Source organism: Acartia tonsa, chromosome 8 (genome assembly GCF_053477335.1).
Source record: "Acartia tonsa isolate MP-2025a chromosome 8, ASM5347733v1, whole genome shotgun sequence".
In the NCBI taxonomy this organism is placed as follows: domain Eukaryota; kingdom Metazoa; phylum Arthropoda; class Copepoda; order Calanoida; family Acartiidae; genus Acartia; species Acartia tonsa.
The window spans coordinates 36,895,831-36,915,745 of NC_137267.1; the positions used below are offsets into that span (position 1 = coordinate 36,895,831).

General features: G+C 32.6%; 3 protein-coding genes across 4 annotated transcripts; all 3 read left to right on the top strand.

Moving 5' to 3' along the window:
• Positions 1-666: 666 nt before the first annotated feature.
• On the top strand, positions 667-2,631 carry LOC145326598 (uncharacterized). The gene is made up of 4 exons (XM_080169968.1): positions 667-749; positions 975-1,106; positions 1,611-1,721; positions 1,917-2,631. Exons 1-4 carry the CDS (start codon positions 667-669, stop codon positions 1,999-2,001), a joined length of 411 nt encoding a protein of 136 aa, XP_080026094.1. The 3' UTR covers positions 2,002-2,631.
• Positions 2,632-3,539: 908 nt separating this feature from the next.
• LOC145326879 (uncharacterized) lies at positions 3,540-5,812 on the top strand. Its single transcript, XM_080170316.1, has 3 exons — positions 3,540-3,897; positions 4,131-4,198; positions 4,539-5,812. The coding sequence occupies exons 1-3, from the start codon at positions 3,881-3,883 to the stop codon at positions 4,772-4,774; spliced, it is 321 nt and encodes a 106-aa protein (XP_080026442.1). The 5' UTR covers positions 3,540-3,880; the 3' UTR covers positions 4,775-5,812.
• Positions 5,813-6,116: 304 nt separating this feature from the next.
• LOC145326880 (uncharacterized) lies at positions 6,117-8,274 on the top strand. Of its 2 annotated transcripts, XR_013882014.1 has the most exons (4): positions 6,117-6,277; positions 6,711-6,995; positions 7,322-7,453; positions 7,715-7,896. XR_013882014.1 is itself a non-coding variant. In XM_080170317.1 (3 exons), exons 2-3 carry the CDS (start codon positions 7,409-7,411, stop codon positions 8,195-8,197), a joined length of 528 nt encoding a protein of 175 aa, XP_080026443.1. In that variant the 5' UTR covers positions 6,855-6,995; positions 7,322-7,408; the 3' UTR covers positions 8,198-8,274. The 2 variants fall into 2 exon arrangements, 1 of the variants encoding a protein (XP_080026443.1); XM_080170317.1 differs by lacking the exon at positions 6,117-6,277 and having other exon boundaries at positions 6,855-6,995; positions 7,715-8,274.
• The last annotated feature ends 11,641 nt before the right edge of the window (positions 8,275-19,915 follow it).

Below are 19,915 nucleotides of genomic sequence, written 5' to 3' on the forward strand. Positions count from 1 at the left end.
AAATGCATTTGAAGTTAATTTAGTGAACCGTATATTTGAACCTGTTTAAATGTGTTTAAACTCTATTTATATGGCATAAATTTGAAGAAAGTTAAATTTTCTACCACGTACTTTTACCATCTTAACAAAGAAAAATATGCAATTCACAAAATTAAGTTCAAATGCATTTTGTGAAACTACCCCTTTCCACCAATTAAGTTTAATGAGCTTAAAGTTAAGAGCTTAAACTGAAAATTTTTTGTTGTATAATCTGTCGCATTTTTTGTAATTCAGTATATAGCAGTTGTAGTTTACCCCCTAAACTAAGGAAAAAAAGTATTCAGAACTAGCTTTTGTTAATTTTATATATTTGTTTAATTTTGTATAAAAATATTATATATATGACAGTTATCGTAGGGAATGTTTTAATTAATACGGTGGTAGATTTCCATGGTAAAATGCGTAATGTTTATGTGCTGTAATTAAAAAAGAGAACGTTTCAAATTTGTATAAACTTTTTGTAAATGTTAAATTTGTCTATATACTTGTTTACAATATAAGATATACCAATATGTGATCTTGCTGGCCACCCTATTATATTAAAATTCCCTACGTCAGTTTTTTGGACATTTATTAATGAAAATTTAATACCAGTGATAATTTGTTTCTTTTCAAATTTAATATAGAATGTCCGACATGACAGCCACAGCAGCAGCCGACTTAGAGAGAGACGAACAGCACCAAGAACAGAAGCCGGAAACCACAAGTGGGTGAGTAATATTTTAATATGTATAAAACGAAGTAGAATGATGTCTGTCTGTCTGTCTGTCCGTCCGTCCGTCCCTAGCTATATTTTGGTAACCATTCATCGAATCGGATTCGACAATCCATCACAACATAATTACATAAATACATATTACATATTTTTTGGTAATTACTTCTTTGGGCAAAGGTCCGATTACCTGGGATATATAATATATATTTATATATTTCAGTGATAGCGAAAAACAGAAGAACGAAATGAGTGTGTCTGAGCCTGAGCTGCCTGCTAAGCTGGATGACCTGCCTGATACCCCTCCTAAATCGTCTGATACAGAAGATTTGAACCTAACTTTGGATTGCACTACGTAAGTTTATTTATTTTTGTTACCATTCTATTTCTGTTCGGAAGGTGGTAGTAGCCGGATTGAAAAGAGTAGGATAAACATTATTGTTATGGCGAATAATTATAGTTTCATTCAGGGGTGTACATTACGCACAAGATTTATTTTGTTCCCGTGGTACAAAATTTTGTATTTTTTTCCCACCTATTTTTATCTCACCAAGTAGGGACGGAAATGGAGAAATATTGAAAGAACTAAAATTTTTGGTCCTACCACACATATTTTAGTTATTTTCCCCCCACCACCTGAACAGGGGATCCCATATAGGATATACACCCCTGATATTTCAAATTAGCAGCTACGCTAAACCCTCTAATATGAAGTATATCTCTTAAAGTTTCTTTTGCCACTCCCTTCCCTTGCCGGTACCTATGAGAAGAACCCGATCTGTTCAGTGGTTATCGAGATCCTTCGGTACATAAACACGGACATCCTGTTACTTTAGTATTATTTTTTTTTATTTTTCAGGGACGACGATGGATGGGAGACAATGCAGAAAATAAAACAAGACCTTAGGGCAGCAAAGCAAAAAATTGCTTCTTTGGAAGAGGAGATCGCTTGTTTGGAAACACAAACAAAGTAAGAAATTTTTTTCACTTCTTTTTTTGGTATTTAATCCGGGCGACTGTGTTGTAAATGATTTTTCGGTACAGACAAATTCACCTTTATATATTACAAAACTAGCAAGTATGCCTCTAGGGGTAAGGTGGGAGGGGTAAATGTGGACCAAAAAAAAAGTTTACTATTTAATTATAATATGATTGCTTAATTCAGGGAGCAATCCAAGAGATGTCCGGCGGCACAAAAGGATGACCAGAAGGTCGGACAAGCCTCTGTTATGGAAGGAGAAGCAAAGTAAGATATCCTATTATATAAAGTAGTAAGCGTTTTTTGTTTGTCCCGAAGGATAACCGCTAAACCGATATTGTACTCCTTTAAAGTGAAGCTTCTTATAGGTCCTGGAAAGGTTTTAAACTATTTTTGTGCAGGGTGTCTTCACCCCCTTCCCCAAAAAATATTTTTACTCTTCTGAAACTGAAATTGAAAATGGGAAGATGTTGATTTTTCCCCTTCCAACCTTAAGTGCCCCTAGAGGTTTCTAGGGGCGTAGCCACTAGTTTCTTTTAATAATCTTTTTTCATACTTTATCCGGGCGACTGTGTTGTAAATGATTTTTCGGTACAGACAAATTCACCTTTATATATTACAAAACTATAGCAAGTATGCCTCTAGGGGTAAGGTGGGAGTGGTAAATGTGGACCATAAAAAGTTTACTATTTAATAATAATATGATTGCTTAATTCAGGGAGCAATCCGAGAAATGTCCGGCGGCACAAAATGATGACCAGAAGGTCGGACAAGCCTCTGTTATGGAAGGAGAAGCAAAGTAAGATATCCTGTTATATAAAGTAGTAAGCGTTTTTTGTCTGTCCCGAAGGATAACCGCTAAACCGATATTGTTCTCCTTTAAAGTGAAGCTTCTTATAGGTCCTAGAAAGGTTTTAAACTATTTTTGTGCAGGGTGTCTTCACCCCCTCCCCCAAAAAATATTTTTACTCTTCTGAAACTGAAATTGAAAATGGGAAGATGTAGATTTTTCCCCTTCCAACCTTAAGTGCCCCTAGAGGTTTCTAGGGGCGTAGCCACTAGTTTCTTTTAATAATCTTTTTTCATACTTTATCCGGGCGACTGTGTTGTAAATGATTTTTCGGTACAGACAAATTCACCTTTATATATTACAAAACTATAGCAAGTATGCCTCTAGGGGTAAGGTGGGAGTGGTAAATGTGGACCATAAAAAGTTTACTATTTAATAATAATATGATTGCTTAATTCAGGGAGCAATCCGAGAAATGTCCGGCGGCACAAAATGATGACCAGAAGGTCGGACAAGCCTCTGTTATGGAAGGAGAAGCAAAGTAAGATATCCTGTTATATAAAGTAGTAAGCGTTTTTTGTCTGTCCCGAAGGATAACCGCTAAACCGATATTGTTCTCCTTTAAAGTGAAGCTTCTTATAGGTCCTAGAAAGGTTTTAAACTATTTTTGTGCAGGGTGTCTTCACCCCCTCCCCCAAAAAATATTTTTACTCTTCTGAAACTGAAATTGAAAATGGGAAGATGTAGATTTTTCCCCTTCCAACCTTAAGTGCCCCTAGAGGTTTCTAGGGGCGTAGCCACTAGTTTCTTTTAATAATCTTTTTTCATACTTTATCCGGGCGACTGTGTTGTAAATGATTTTTCGGTACAGACAAATTCACCTTTATATATTACAAAACTATAGCAAGTATGCCTCTAGGGGTAAGGTGGGAGTGGTAAATGTGGACCATAAAAAGTTTACTATTTAATAATAATATGATTGCTTAATTCAGGGAGCAATCCGAGAAATGTCCGGCGGCACAAAAGGATGACCAGAAGGTCGGACAAGCCTCTGTTATGGAAGGAGAAGCAAAGTAAGATATTTCTTTTAATATTATTTTTTCATACTTTATCCGGGCGACAGTGTTGTAAATGATTTTTCTGTAAAGACAAATTCAACGTGTTCCTTTATTTATTAAAAGCGAGTACTAGCAAGTACGCCTCTAGCTGGGTAAGGTGGAAGGGGTAAATGTGGAACCAAAAAGTTAACTACTTAATTTAAATAAATTATTATATATATATTGTTTAATTCAGGAACAAAACAGCTGCAGCTGGCTCTCCAGAAAATTCGGATGAGAACGAGGTTAAGGAAGTCACTGTTATGGAAACACCAGCAAAGTAAGATTTTTTAAAAATAGTTTTTACTACTTTATCCTGGCGACTGTGTTGTAAATGATTTTTCTGTACGCTAAACCCTCTAATATGAAGTATATCCTTAAAGTTTCTTTTGCCACTCCCTTCCCTTGCCGGTACCTATGAGAAGAACCCGATCGGTTCAGCGGTTAACAAGATCCTTCGCTACATACAAACAAAAATCGTTTTACTTTGTAGTATAGATTGTTTAATTTCAGGATGAAAGACCAACCGGATTTTGATATAATTTATGAGAACATAAAGAATCCAGGACCAAAAAGCCCAGGTATAGTACAATATTTATACTAGCGACTGTGCCCAAAGCATATAGTGAAACATTTCTGTACTACATTGTATTATTACACTAGGTTAGGTTAGGTTAGGTTAGGTTAGGTTAGGTTAGGTTAGGTTAGGTTAGGTTAGGTTAGGTTAGGTTAGGTTAGGTTAGGTTAGGTTAGGTTAGGTTAGGTTAGAATAGGCTAGGCTAGGCTAGGCTAGGTTAAAACTAGAAATATTACTCTTTCTATTAATACACTAGGTTAGGTTAGGCTAGAAAAAAAAACTATTGTAAAATTGAAGTATTTTTTTGTAAAAAAAAGTAATTTTAAAAAATATTTTAATTTCAGTGTATGGGGTGTCAGATGATGAGCAGGAGATGTTTGAACCACCCCCTCCAGCATCAAAACTGAGTAGGCGCAAAAGAAGTGCAACACCGGGGAAAATCAAGACCTGCGCCCATGGACGCAGTCCCCGAAGCGAGCTGCCATTGAACACGAGACTCATCGAATGCACCTATATGTGCCCAGACTGCCGCGTCTTCTTTCACAAGAGGCAAAAACAAAGAAAAGAAGGACAAAAGTAAGCTGATGTATAATAGTCCTTCCAGTCAGATCATATATAAACTATTTGTGATAAAAAAGTGATATATATCAAGATATCTTGAGTCAAAAATATGTTTAACCACCTTTAATTTGTACGTACATTAATCTATATGACAGTTTGACAGTTTTGTTCTGACGATGAAAATATTCATATAATATTATATTTGAAACCGCTATTCCTATATAGCAAAATTTTTGAAAATTTAATAATGGAAAGTAACTTCGTAATATATTTTTCTTGTATAAAAATGTTCTAGTATAAAGTACAATTAGAATCCAGATCTCAGCAATTAAAACCTATGTATATTTGTGTTAATTTCTCAGCTTAAACCGATTAAACATGCAGTTATATTATCTGTAAAACTATGTAATATTTGGTCATTTAAACCACGTCTAGAATTATAGACTAATTAAGAAAATTTCTGTGAATATATACCTATATAGTATCGCGCTATCGTACCTATGTAAATCATTATGTAAAAAAATATGTTTAAGTGTTTCAATCAATAAAGTTAATAATGAAAACAATTTTTTTTTTATTTTTGCGTTTTGTGTACAAGCGAGGTTTTTCTATAATTAAGGTCGTTTTTTACCACTTTCTCGTGATTTTTACCACCCGTTTTTACCACAATTATTGGTAAATTTTTACCATATTTACCCTATTTCTGGTAAAATTTTACCAGTTTAGGGCAAAAATATTACCAGGTGTTGAACAGTTTTACCACTTTTTTGGTAAAATTTACCGCAAATTTCTGGTAAATTTTACCAAAAAAGTGGTAAAAATTGGTCAAAATCTGGTATAAATTTGCGTCCTAAAATGGTAATATTTTACCGGAAATCTGGTAAAATTTTACCGATAATTGTGGTAAAAATCGATGGTAAAAAGCGTCTCGGAGTACCACTAAAAGTGTTTTTACCACGATTACGGTAAAATTTTACCACCTTTTAAATCGTATAGGCTGGTAAAATTTTACCGTAAAAGTGGTAAAAACTAGGTTTTTTTATGGTATTAATTCCGTCCTGGGAAGACTAGCATTAATTTAATCATTATTAACTTTTTGTTTATTTATTTTAAAACTATTAAAATACCCACCAAGAGATATGTATAATATTTGTACGATTTAAAAATTATTTTTAGAAATATAAAGAAAAAAATCGATCTTATGTTTATTTATACAACACACTTACAAAACAAATTAAAGAGATTTTTTTGTGAGAAGTGTGCAGAATGAAGTGCAAAATAAAAGAGGGTTGCTACCCCCCCCCCCCCTCTATGAAATTTGTCTACACCCCTAAATTGCAACCCTATTTCGATTTTGGTTTCAGGGGGATGTCGAAATTTTTAATGCACTTCGTGCACCCCCTTGGCAAAACTCTTGGGACGCCACTGTTTTGTTTAATTTTTAATCATATAAATAGAGTTGTTCTTTTTATTTTCTACAGTTCATCATCAAATTGTAATATGAGATCTTTGATTTTATTTGGTAATTATTATTTATTATTTTTAATTTTCATGGTCCTCTCTTTAATTCTCTTTTATTTATAATTAATCATGATATATAGGTGGGGGGGGGGGGTGATTATAGGCTTAGTTATCTTAATCGTTTGCTTTTAAAGTTGTTTAACTTTTAAATTTTAGTGGTTTCTTAATTTGCAGATTTTTAAATATTATTGCTTTAAATTATAATCTTAAGCATCAAGTATGTAAGTTTCTTTATCCGTCGATCTGTCATTCCTGCTACAAAATATTAATATTTTAACTCTGTGATTTTTTTACTTATTTTGTTGGATTAATTTATATTCATTTTTATTGCAATCCTATTAAAATTTCTTGCCCGCATTTCTAACCACGATTTTTATGTTGGTTGCTAGTTGTCATCCTTGTTTATTTTTTCACATGAATTATTTTAATTTTAGGAGTATTGTGCGTAGCTGCTGTGAAAGGTGGGAACCTTGTCCCTGTGTATGGGGAGCAGTATATCCGCCCTGGGCTCAAGTACCCTTATGAGACTATTGCCTCCTACTACCCTTATCCTGGATACTACCCCTATCCTGGATACTACCCATATGGAGGAGGGCAGCCCTTGGCAGGTGCTCCCGTTGCTCCCACTAGTGTTGCTGGTGTAGGACCTGTAGCAACCACCGGACCTGTTGGTCCTATGACTGCTGGAGCTCCAGGATCTGTTATCTTTACTGGAACAGGTTCATTTCTTAAACTTTCTTGGTAGCAAAGCTACTCTATATATTCGTTGTCTGTCTGTAAAATTTATGGTACACTCAATAAAATTTTAATTGGTTGGTCCTAAATTTAAGGGCTTAACTTTCAATCTTTAGCCATAATTTTAATCTACAGGTTGCCTAAATCTGTAGAATAATATATAAGACTTTTATAAAAACACTTTGATGCTCTCATAATGTTTTTTATTTTTCATATTGAATTTTATATTATATTCTATATAGTTTTAAGCTTTCTATGGTCATTACAATTGTAGTGTTTAATAATCTTAAATACTAAAGTAAAACTTCAGGTGATGTAACTGCAGCTGGAACTGGCCTTGGATTCTTTGCTGGCGAGAGAGGTTGATTTTGCTGGAGCTTTCCCTGCTGGTGTTTTCATGGGGCAAGGACAGGCACAGTTCAATGGAGATGGACAAATCCAGGTATAAATACTTTCCTTGCTGGTGTATTCATGGGATAAGGATAGGCATCATTTAATGGAGATGGACAAATCCAGGTATAAATTTTATACCTTTAATTGAAAGCTTTGAATAATTTTTTTGGTCAGTTCCCGATAAGTAGTGTAAAATTTTTCAACAAATAATCCTCTGAAGTTTTAATTTTGTTGAAAAGGGAGTGGGGTGCAATTTATTTGTTACGCTTTGTCTTGTCCCCTAAGATCCCTGATATGAAATATTGTTAAGGTCGCTACAGTTCCCGGTGTTGGTGTGGTTGGTGGCTTCCAGAACTTTGTTGGCCAGGGTGGATTCCAGGGAGTTGGAGCCGCAGCTGCCGTGGGAACTGGTGTTGTTAACGCTCAGGGAACTGGAGTTGCAGGACTTGTGGGCAATGGATTTGTTAATGTAAATGGAGTTGGTCAGACCAACATCAATGCATTTAGAGGTGCTAGGAGTTATGATGTACCAGCTGTATCTGCCTACAACCCTGTGTATACTTCCTATGGGAACCCTGCTTACACCCCTTCCCTCTCATCCTATGGCAACCCTGCCCAATATTATAATGGATACTCCACCTATGGTAGCCCCTACAATGGAGGATATTTGCCCAGGTATCCCAGATCTTATGAAACCTTCAGGCTACTACGTCCTGCTCCAGTTGCTGGAGTATCTGGAACTACCTACGCACCTGCCTATGGATATAGATATGTACCCCAGTACAATCATTAAATTATGATGTTTGAACAAGTTTTATCTATTTTATAATGTTTTAGCATAAATTCATGAAATATAATTTAAGTACATAATATATTTTGTTTTCTACTGCAGAGCTTTATAAAAATAGAGTATGTCTGTCCGTATTTCAGTAACTGATTGCTTAACTGATGATTAATTTAAATGCTATTTATTTCAAACTTAACATCATGATTCCTGTAACAGTTCGATACGATTTTTATAACTACTTCAATCTTTACTACAATTTTTACATTAAAATATTATACTTTTCTGAGGTTTGAATAATGATTTATAGTAAAAATCTTAATTTATGAACAAAATATCTTTACAACAAGGATGACAACGTCCATAAAAGCGAAGCACTGAAACGGTAGGACAAACCGACATCAACACTTGTATAGTGTCAGAACTGAATAATCAGATTATAAATGAATAAGAGACAAAGCAAAATTGTAAATTTGTCGAAAAACTTCTTGATACAGGATATTGTTTATGGACATACTTACATTTTAGGACTTTATTAGAGTTGCTTTGCTTATAATATTGTACTTTGTTGTCTCAGGAATCAATATACCAAAAATCAGAACAATCTGATAATTAGATCACATAAAAATTTGTTGTTGTAAAAGTAAAAAATCAACATGTTTAAAATTGACGTACGGACATTCTGGTAATTATTATAGAGTTGCTACGCTTTCTAAATTGTACCTAACTACTATAGGAATCATCATGCAAAGTTTGAAATCGATTGGACAATTCTAACATGCCTAAATTCACAAAAAAAAGCTATCTGTCTCGGACGGACGGACCTACCCTAATTATAGATAAGCTTCGCTTTTAAAAAGCAATAACTATTATAATATATTAGAATTCATACTATTTTGATTAGACTTCTGCTATCAAGTTCTAACTACCTACAAGTGTTTATGTTCGTTTGTCCCAATAACTGATTTTAGAGTGTCCTTGTTAGAAGGATAAGTATAGTTTAACTACTGGCTAAAACACTGTAGTTCTCCCAATGGTAATTTCACTGAGTGAAAATTTCTTTGATACTTCTTAGTTATTTTTAAAAGCGAAGCTTTTCTATAATTAGGGTCGGTCCGTCCGTCCGTCCGTACGTCCGTCCGTCCGTCCGTCCGTCCGAGATAGATAGCTTTTATTCGTTAATTTGGGCGTGTTAGAATTGTCCTATCGATTTCAAACTTTGCATGATGATTCCTGTAGTAGTTGGGTACGATTTAGAAAGCGTAGCAACTCTATAATCATTACCAGAATGTCCGTACGTCCATTTTAAACATGTTGATTTTTCTACTTTTTTAACAACAAATTTTTAAGTGTTTTAATTATCCGTTTGATCTGATTTTTGGTATATTGATTCCTGGGACAACAAAGAACAATATTATAAGCGAAGCAACTCTATAATCAAGTCCAAAAATGTAAGTATGTCCATAAACATTATCCTGTTTTTAAGCAGTTTTTCAACAAATTTACCTACAATTTTGATTCGACATTTATACATTTATGTTCCGATTTTTCAGTTCAGATACTATACAAGTGTTAATGTCCGTTTGTCCTACCGGTTCAGTGCTTCGCTTTTATGGATGTTGTCATCCTTGTTTGAAATATATTTCGGTGGACATTTCATCCTCTTGTCTAAAGGACATAAATTATATTAATTTATTTACATACTAGCGGCTACGCCCCCTAGAGGCCTCTAGGGGCACTTGAGGAGGGGGGAGTCGAATTTGATAACCCAATTTCTTATTTTAGATTTTAAAAGTAAAAAAAATATTACATTTGACGTTTATGTTTGCGTTGAACTCTCTTTCTAAAATTGAAAACGTAAAAAAAATTTCGTTTTTTTTGTGAATTCTCTTGGGAGGGTGGTGGTACCCTCCCCCAAAATAGTTAAAAACCTTCCTGGGACATATAAGAATCTACCCTGTTAAGGAGAACCCGATCGGTTCAGCGGTTAGCGAGATCCTTCGGTACAGACACACAGACACACAAGCACACAAGCACACAAACACACAAACACACAGACAAACAGACATCCTGTTACTTTAGTATAAGGATTAAAAGATAGATAAAGATAAAGAAATTTGTATAACTATAAAGGCAGAAAATGTTGCTAAATAAAGAAAATACTATGATCAACCTTGTAGTATGTTAATTTAGATTCACGACTCCAAGTGTATAAAGTAGTAGGGTATTTTGTCTATAGATTTATATCTCCTTAACCACCGCACCGATTGGGTTTTCTGTAAAAGCTTTACATTGTTGCTGTAGTGACTGAGTACATTTTTAAAAGCGAAGCTTTTCTATAATTAGGGTTGGTCCGTCCGTACGCCCGTCCGTCCGTCCGTCACGGATAGCTTTTTTCGTTAATTTAGACATGTTAGAATTATCCTATCGATTTCAAATTTTGCATGGTGATTCCTTTAGTAGTTAGGTACGATTTAGAAAGCGTAGCAACTCTATAATCATTACCAAAATGTCCGTACGTCCATTTTAAACATGTTGATTTTTTAACTTTTTTAAATAGCTTTTTTCGTTAATTTAGGCATGTTAGAATTTTCCTATCGATTTCAAGTTTTGCATGGTGATTCCTGTAATAGTTAGGTACGAGTTAGAAAGCGTAGCAACTCTATAATCATTACAAGAATGTCCGTACGTCCATTGTAAACATGTTGATTTTTTTTACATTTTTAACAAAAAATTTGTATGTGACCTAATTATCCGATTGGTCTGATTTTTGGTATACTGATTCCTGAGACAACAAAGTACAATATTATAAGCAAAGCAACTCTATAATCAAGTCCTTAAAAATGTAAGTATGTCCATAATCATTATCCTGTATCAAGCAGTTTTTCAATAAATTTACTTACAATTTTCTTTGACTCTTAAACATTCACATTCTGATTATTCAGTTCTGACATTATACAAGTGTTAATGTCCGTTTGTCCTACCGTTTCAGAGCTTCGCTTTTATGGATGTTGTCATCCTTGTTAAAGCTATATTCAACTTTTTTCTACCCTTTCAAATTAGGAACAATTATAAGTGGTTTATGTCTTCAAATATTTAGACTGAAAGTTCTTTATCAATGAATGATTAATTTTATTAATAGTAATAACTTGATTATAAAGATGCTTCGTATAGAACGTCGTACTCTGTTCTCTTAGGAATTTATATTCCAAAAATCAGAATAATAGGATAATTATATCACATGTAAAAAAAATTTCAAAAGAGCAAAAATGCAGATGCAATTGATAATGAAGAACACTCTAAATAAGTTACAACTAAATTTCCTTATTTATAGTAATTTCTTGACCATTCTCTGCCCACATTTCCATATAATCATATTTCACTGGTTCAGTGTAATTAGGAAAGAAACGAGATAATGTTTATACAATACAGATAACCCGAAAAATAGCAAAATTCGAGTCTTAAAATCATAGAGCATTTATAAAAGTTTATAATGAAAAGTCTATATCTAATTTGCTTATGTATTTAATTTCATCTAAAAGAAAGCGTCTCAACTTTATAAATTTTTATTTTAAATAGCTAGTCGGTGTTTTTAGTAAGTAGTAGATGTAAAATTTTCCATAGAATTTAGATATGCAATCGGTTTTTTTGTAGACCTCTTATTTTTTAAGTAATTTAAGATTTTTTCAAAAATGATGAAGTCAGTTTTAAGGTACTAAAACGCCATAAAAAAAGAAGAAAATTGCCATCATAAACAAAAATACTAAGATCTTTAATTTGACATCTTACTTTTTGAATTCTGTTAGGTAATTATTAAAAAAATCGATTTTTTAAAACCTCGGTTAAATCAAAACTTTTAACATGAATATATCCTAAAACAGGCATAAAAAAATATGGGTTCATATATATCTTTAGAATCAGAAAAATATTAAGAATCCATTGTAAGCTAAATTGAATAAAAGTAAAGAAATTTAAATTTAAAAAAATGATTTTACATATTATGTTAAACAGGCAACACTTACTTTAAACACCTCTTTAAAGTATATATAAACACCTATTTCTTATGTCTGTGTTATTATATATTTATATTCCAAGTTTTTATTGTGGGTTCAAAAAAATCGATTTTTTCAATAATTACTTAACAGAATTAAAAAAGTAAGGTGTCAAATTAAAGATCTTACTAATTTTGTTCATAATGGCAATTTTCTTCTTCTTTTTCATTGCGTTCTAGTTCCTTAAAACCCACTTAATTATTTTTTTTAAAATCTTAAATTACTTAAAAAATAAGAGGTCTACAAAAAAAACGATTGTATATCTAAATTCTATGGAAAATTTTACATCTTCTACTTACTAAAAACACCGACTAGCTATTTAAAATAAAAATTTAAAATGTTAAGACGCCTTCTTTGTAAAATTGTTTTGACGAGTTTGAATTCAGGTCTTAAATTATTAATAACCCTTGAATAAAAGTAACATGGTTTCTGTCTTTACATCAGGATCTCGCTAACCACTCTCAAGAGAAATCACCCCTAGAAAAAAATAACCTCTCAAAATTTTTTTCACTGTTTCTTAAAAACTTAAATTGAAAATGGGGGGATCGGCTTCTCTCCCCCCCCCCTTTAAGTGCCCATAGAGACCTCTAGGGGCTAAGCCGCTAGTTTGATTATATTTCAGCCATTATAACTTTCTATATAAATAAAAACTTAATTCTTTTCGCCATTTGTATTACTACATCAAATTCATCTTTTTGGTAGGTTTGAAGAAACACCAAGGGCGGGCCCTAAAAATATGTTTTTATTACTTTTTACGGCTGAGTTGGGCATATTGTTGCATAGTTTACATACTTTCTCACGGTTTACTTCACGATTATGCATAATTAGTATATCATAACTAATGCTGTTAGGTCAGGCGAGTGTTTATATTAAAACTATAGATGATAATTTGAAGATGTGATTAAAGTATTGTTTTTTAAACGCTTTGTATGTAGTAATTATGCAATACAATCCCCTGTACAGTTTATTCGTTCATCCCTCTGTGATTAGGTAGATACTATATTTTTTTGCAAATCTTTGCTAAAATATTCCTACGATTTTGCAAGGGAATAGTAGCTTTTAAGGGTAAGGGAAAAAAGCATAAAAATAGCACTTGAATAATCCTATTGGTAGTTTTTTAATTATAGGTTGAAATCTCACTTACCGATTGATTTCTCCATATAGGCCATGTGATGATTTTAGGTTAGTTTATTTTAAATGTATTTTGGGGTAGTTTTAGGTTCTTTTTCTTACCCCAACGTCCCCTAAAGCTTCCAAATTCCAGTATCTGAATTAGAGTATTTGTTAAAATCTCGTAACCTTTCATTTTATTTTATTCAAATAAATATTTTAAAATTATTCACGCAACCTTTACCCTGGAATATTCAACGCATGTTATTAAACTTATATCGAAATGCTTCCAATATGTAATGTACATTGTACTTATGTATATTATTAAAAAATCTGCAGTTGTGCCTCTTGAACAAAAACACTAAAATTTAAAGTATTTTTAGTAATGTTTAGAAAATATATTAGAATTGTTAAGAATTTTAATAGAAACATTTATCAATAATATATACAATTGACAAAATACTCATAGAAAATTAAATAATTTTTTTTTTATACAAACCCAAACCTAAGTTGCATTTGTTTAAATCAAAATTACTCCTTCTGTAGATTACAATTAGTAGTTGAAACGTTGAACACTCAACTTGATGAACCTACTAATCAGAATTTAAGTCTCCAAAGTTTTTAGGCAAACAAATAAGAAAAAGGTTAATTAAAAATTTTGGGGACTAGTGTAGTAAACAGCCCAAAGTCCCTTCCCTCCCTGGATTTAAGTCGACTATATTGCATTGCTAACTTATCATATAAATACCTAATATGACTGGTAGTTATATCGACATTATGACCAAAAACAGTCATAATAAAATACACATTACACATGACGATATTTTGACTACAGAATCAAAATTTGTCTGCTCTGTATGATCTATATTATGATTGTAATGTTTGTATCCAAAAAATTACCTAAACAAATATTCCCACAAATTTTCAGGAATGTGCTATTCATAATCTACGACCCTCAAGTAAAATGCAATAAAAAGAGTTTATTGTAACCACCACCCCCCCCCCCACTACTTAAAAAACAAAAACAAAGAAAAAATGATATAATAAACTTTTAAAGGCCTCAAGGGCATAAGGCTTTAATGTAATTAATAACAATAGCAGCATAACAAGATAATAAAAAAGAGTAAAACTACTCTTTTTTAGCTCTGATATTTTCAAGATAAATATCTATAGTAATAGCTCGAGGCAAACAATAACTTTTGTTCAACTATAATTTCTATTATATGTTAATTTTTAAAACACGCGACTAATGTGTTATATTTATACAGTGCTTAGCTTCACTCAAGCACGTCTAAACTTTTTAATTATTTTTTTGGTTGGCAGGTAAAAAATGTGTGAAGGGGGGTAATTTTATTTTGGAAAAATTTAAAACGTGAATAAAACGCAATAAATAATGTAACATATCTGAATACATGCTCTAATAGGCAGATACAAAAAAAAGCCATTTGATAACTTTTAAAATACACATTAAAAAAGTAATATTTCTGAGCAGGTTTTTTTATGAATACAATTGTCCTTGTTTGGTGCAACATCATTAGTCATATGCTAAATATACACTTTTTCCTACTACAATGTTATAAAGGTTTAAAGGAATTTATGTTTTTTTTTGGCAACGAAGCTACTTTATAATTTATAGTCTGTCTGTCTGTCAGCTACGTTAAAGTGATTTTTTCAAGATAGACAGCCTTTTAAAAAGATTCCCTCTACAAATGAGCATTTAGTATAGCAAAGAAGTAGCAAGGCTACTCTATAATTTAAAATGTCCGTTTGTCCCTCGGCTACGTTAAGGGTGAATGTGATTTCATCAAGTAATTTAAAGATAGACCGCCCTTAAAGAAGATTCTCTCTGTCAACGAGGATTTAGTATAGAAATTACTTAGTCAGTCAGTTTTTAGGAAATGGCCTGATAATCATTTTATATTTAACGGTTAATATAATTTATGTATTGGTGGCTGCTACCCTAGAGAACCATAAACTAAACCGAAATTTCAACAATCATCTAAAAAAGAAAATTTGAAGAGGATCCATTATTTTTTCCCTAAAGATTTTTATCTTTATTGAATACATCTTTCTATTTTGGAAAATATAAAATAAGATAAAAGTTGCAGTTAAAATCTTCTTCGCATAATCTAATCAAAAAAAACCCTGGAGAAATGTAGCCCCACCGTTTTGTAGACAATTAAATGTTTATTCTGTGTATCCTGGCTGTATCAAGTCAAATAAATCTCTTAAAAGGTGCTCTATCTTTTACTAAATCTTTTAAAGAGACATTCTTTTTCCAGAAAAAAATGGGTTGCTAAAAATACGCTTTAATCAAAATAAAACAAGGAAGACAACATCCATAATAGTGTAGCTCTGAAATAAGAAGGAAGGACAAATGATCGATAACTCTTGTAGAGTGTCATAACATAATTTTTAAGATTTGATTATAGAGATACTTCAATAATAATAATGTTGTACAAAATCAGATGAAAAGGATGATATATCTTAAAATTTGTTATAAAATAGTTAAAAATAGACGTGCATACTTTCTGTTAAAGATTATAAGGTTGCTGCCATTCATAAATCGTTCTAATTGTCATAGGAACCATCATTCAAAGTTTGAAATCGATAGGACAATTCTTATATAATTTCTTTTTGAAAAGCTAACCGTTACGAACGGACGGACTGACCCTAATTTAAGAAAAGTTTGGCTTTTAAAAAGTATTGGGATTGTTCCAATTTAAAGGGAAGAAAACTTGCATGACAGGCTTACAGACATGATAATTGATAATTTATAAAGTGTGTTACTTTTTTATATGTTTCATTAATATTTGGCCACAACTCAGTCAAAAATGCTTACAAAATAGACCTTTTTCGACCTAAGATGCTCAAATACTTCCTTTACAAGCCCCATCAATCAGTTTTGAGATATCTCCATATTTCAAGGAAAATTTACAAAAAAGGCAAATTTGGGTGTTACTTTTTTATATGCTCAGATACCATAAAATCAATAAAAAAATACTTATTTTTACTTTTCTCTCATTTTTAAAGTTTGATTCTGTTAAAGTAAATATTCTTGAAGGGATTTATGCATTGAATTTACAGAAACATAATATTTGGTGGAAATGAATGATCTTCAAAAGAATTTTTTTTTGGAAAATAATAAATTCAACCCCCATTGCCCTAGAGGACAGCTGTTGACCTCTAGTGTTCATGGTTTTGTCAAGTACATGTTAAAGAATAAAAATAGCCAAAAAAGTACATAAAAAAGTATCTTAATGTGTTAGAAAATTAAATTGTTTTAGTTCAAATATGGGGATGCTGACCTTAAAGATGCTCTTACTGGTGGTGATGGTGACCCGGAAGGCATTGAAGTACATGAGCATTATGGCAACACAACTATTGATCTATGTTCTGATTTTTAAATTTCTAGCAGTCTCCAATGAAAAAATATAACAAGAACTTTTCAAAATCACAGTATTTACCTTATGAATTTGAGAATAAAAAAATCATTTAGGGATTTCTCTTGATTGGAGGCTGCTAGGAATATAAAAATCAAAACATAGATCAAAAGTTGTGTTGCCATAATGCTCATGTACAGGGTGCGCCACATAAAACCGGACTTTTTCTAATTTGAGAACAAATGAACATAAAATCGTCAATTTTAAAGATTTTGTTAAATTTTAAAAACTGGGAAGCTAACTAGGTATATGACTATTAGATCATTCAATAAAACCGCTGCCAGGATCAATTACAGGCTCCACCCGCCTCCTCAACCGCCGGCAGGCCCAGGTCAAAATGTACCTGTCCAAGCTGGCGAAGTTCTCCTTGATAGTGGCAATAAGGGGGGTCTTAGTGGTATGGGCACGTCTATTGGTGCATACTTTAAAGAAGCTCCAGGCCCAAAAGTCCATTGAATTAAGATTGGGCTGCTGGGAGGCCCCATTTCCTTAGGAAAGTGAGCATCCGCAGGATTCAAATTCACCCAACTTTCAAGCTGCCCTCCAACACGTTGGCTCTCATTTGGGCCATAGTTGAGCTAGAACGACGTTCAATACCTTTTTGGAAATGGCACGAAGATGGGGTTGTCAGCGCAATTCATAGTCTAAAAGGAGTTTTTAAGTTCCATATGGGTCTCTAACGTCGAGAATCGAGAAATTTTCACAATTTTGGACATATCTAAATCTGCCACGTTTCACTTTGCCGGAGTACTACAGCCAAGCCATTTTAGATAGAGAGCTCTAGTCTTTTCCAATGTCTTACTTATGTATCTAATAGTATTCCCAGCAAGTTGCATAACTCTACCTCATCTACAAATGGGCTGAGGTCCGATTTTGTGGGTCCTAGTCAAGAATTAATATTATACCGCCAGCGCATTTCGAATCTGCCTTGTTGAACATAAGCGCGACCAGCTTGGAGTACGAGCCCATCTTCGTCCAAAGATATTTTTGTGCCAAAAGGTCATTACCTAAGCTTTTTATAGTGGGGTCAATGAGAGAAAAGTATAAATAAGTATTTTTTTATTGATTTTATGGTATCTGAGCATATAAAAAGGTAACACCCAAATTTGCCTTTTTTTGTCAATTTTCATTGAAATATGGAGATATCTCAAAACTGATTGATGGGGCTTGTAAAGGAACTATTTGAGTACTTTAGGTCGAAAAAGCTATGTTTTGTAAGCATTTTTGACTGAGTTGTGGCAAAATAATGATGAAACATATAAAAAAGTAACACACTTTAGAGTATCTTCACTGATAACAAAACCAGAATATAAACATATCGACACAATACAATCTTTCCCGATTTTGTATTAATTTTGAGGAACATGATTCCCAGTTACGTCATATAATTCTTTCCCGAAAAAGGGAAGGGGGGAAAAAAATCTCTTCAAAAGAGATGGGGAAAACCCCCTTTTCTCCCATCTCTTTTTTTCTTCCCCCCTTCCCTTTTTCGGGAAAGAATTATATGACGTAACTGGGAATCATGTTCCTCAAAATTAATACAAAATCGGGAAAGATTGTATTGTGTCAAACATATCTACATTCGTTCCTAATATTTTAAAACAAAAAATTTAACTAAAAAGAATACCTTTAAACGCCTGTATGTATTTCTGTCTACAGACAATATTACAACTTTTTAGAGCATTAAAGAGGGGTTAAATTAAAGTCACTCCAACTGTCTGCGTAGCTGCATTTTAATGCCTGCTGTCCGTCCGCTTATCATGTACACATTTGAATATTTAGACATTACGAAAATATAAATAGATTATCATACTTCCATAATGACAATAAACAAAATTAGTCCTCTTGCAAAAAACAAGTTATAAGTTGATATGCTTGGATACTGCTTATTTGAAGTAATCATTCAAATTTATTAATAATATTATCCAAAGTCTTTTAGAGTACAAAATCTTTGGGTTCTAGCACAATTTAAAGGCCAATGTCACATCCCTCCCTGGAACAATGTAGAAAAGTTGAGAAGAAAAAGAAATGTGACAAAGTTCAAAAAGGGTGAAAATTTAGAAAGGCTTTTGAACACCAATGTGAAATGAAAAGCGGATTTGCAATGAAAAAAAGTGTCATATTTCTTATGAGAAAGTAACCAAGAAAAACAAGAATAATTACGTCCAATAGAGACGCAAATATAAAAAGAAAAAAGAATAGATATTGTGACAAACAGAAACAGGGATCTAGGAAAAGAACAATATGTGCTCATCTGAAAAAAATTAGGTTTATAGTAAATTTTGTGGGCATATAAGGATTGTTGATCTATCAAACTGCCTTAGTACTCCATTTTCAGAAAATGTGCATAAAAGGGTTAAAAACTGTACTAACTAAGCAAGTGTTTTATCTGATACTCAAACATATTAACAGTCCAACAAGGTTGAGTTGTAGAGTAGCAACACAACAACTTCTGACAAGAAAGGGAGAAAGAGAGTAAAGTGCAAGGAATCCTAAGGGATTAGACAATGAACGAAAAATTATTTACATCCCTTATGATGATAAAAAAAAGTAACCCGTTCTGTAGATAACAATTATTGTTAGAAATGTTTAGTCTATTCTAGTTAGTATGAACCATTAATCTACAGAAGTACCCCAAGTTTTAATGGCAACGAAAAAGATAAACTTTTGGTAAAAGTATAATTTACAGTCCAATATTCCCTCCCTCCCTGGCGAAGTGGTCATATTTCAAATGTACAAGTTAAATCCTTTTTCTTAAGCTTTTGCGGTTCATGTACCACTAATGTTTATTTCATATTTTGCCTTACACCATTAGAGTTTACTTAGAACTATTTTTAAAATCTTACACTAGCCTAACCTTATAAATATAGTTGAAAGTTTGTTTAGAAAATAGCCTTAAACCTTCTAAGTCACAACATAAACAAAAATGGACATTCAATGCATGGACAAATAAATGAGTTCCATGTTAAAATGAGGAAAATTTTTCCCCTGTCATAATAACCACGCATATACTACATCGATTCATATTGGGAGAAAATAGAGCTATTAAAAGTGCATTGCAGATAAAAATTATACCAACATTTCATCTAATCTTTAATCTAAAACAAGTGTCTAATGTAATT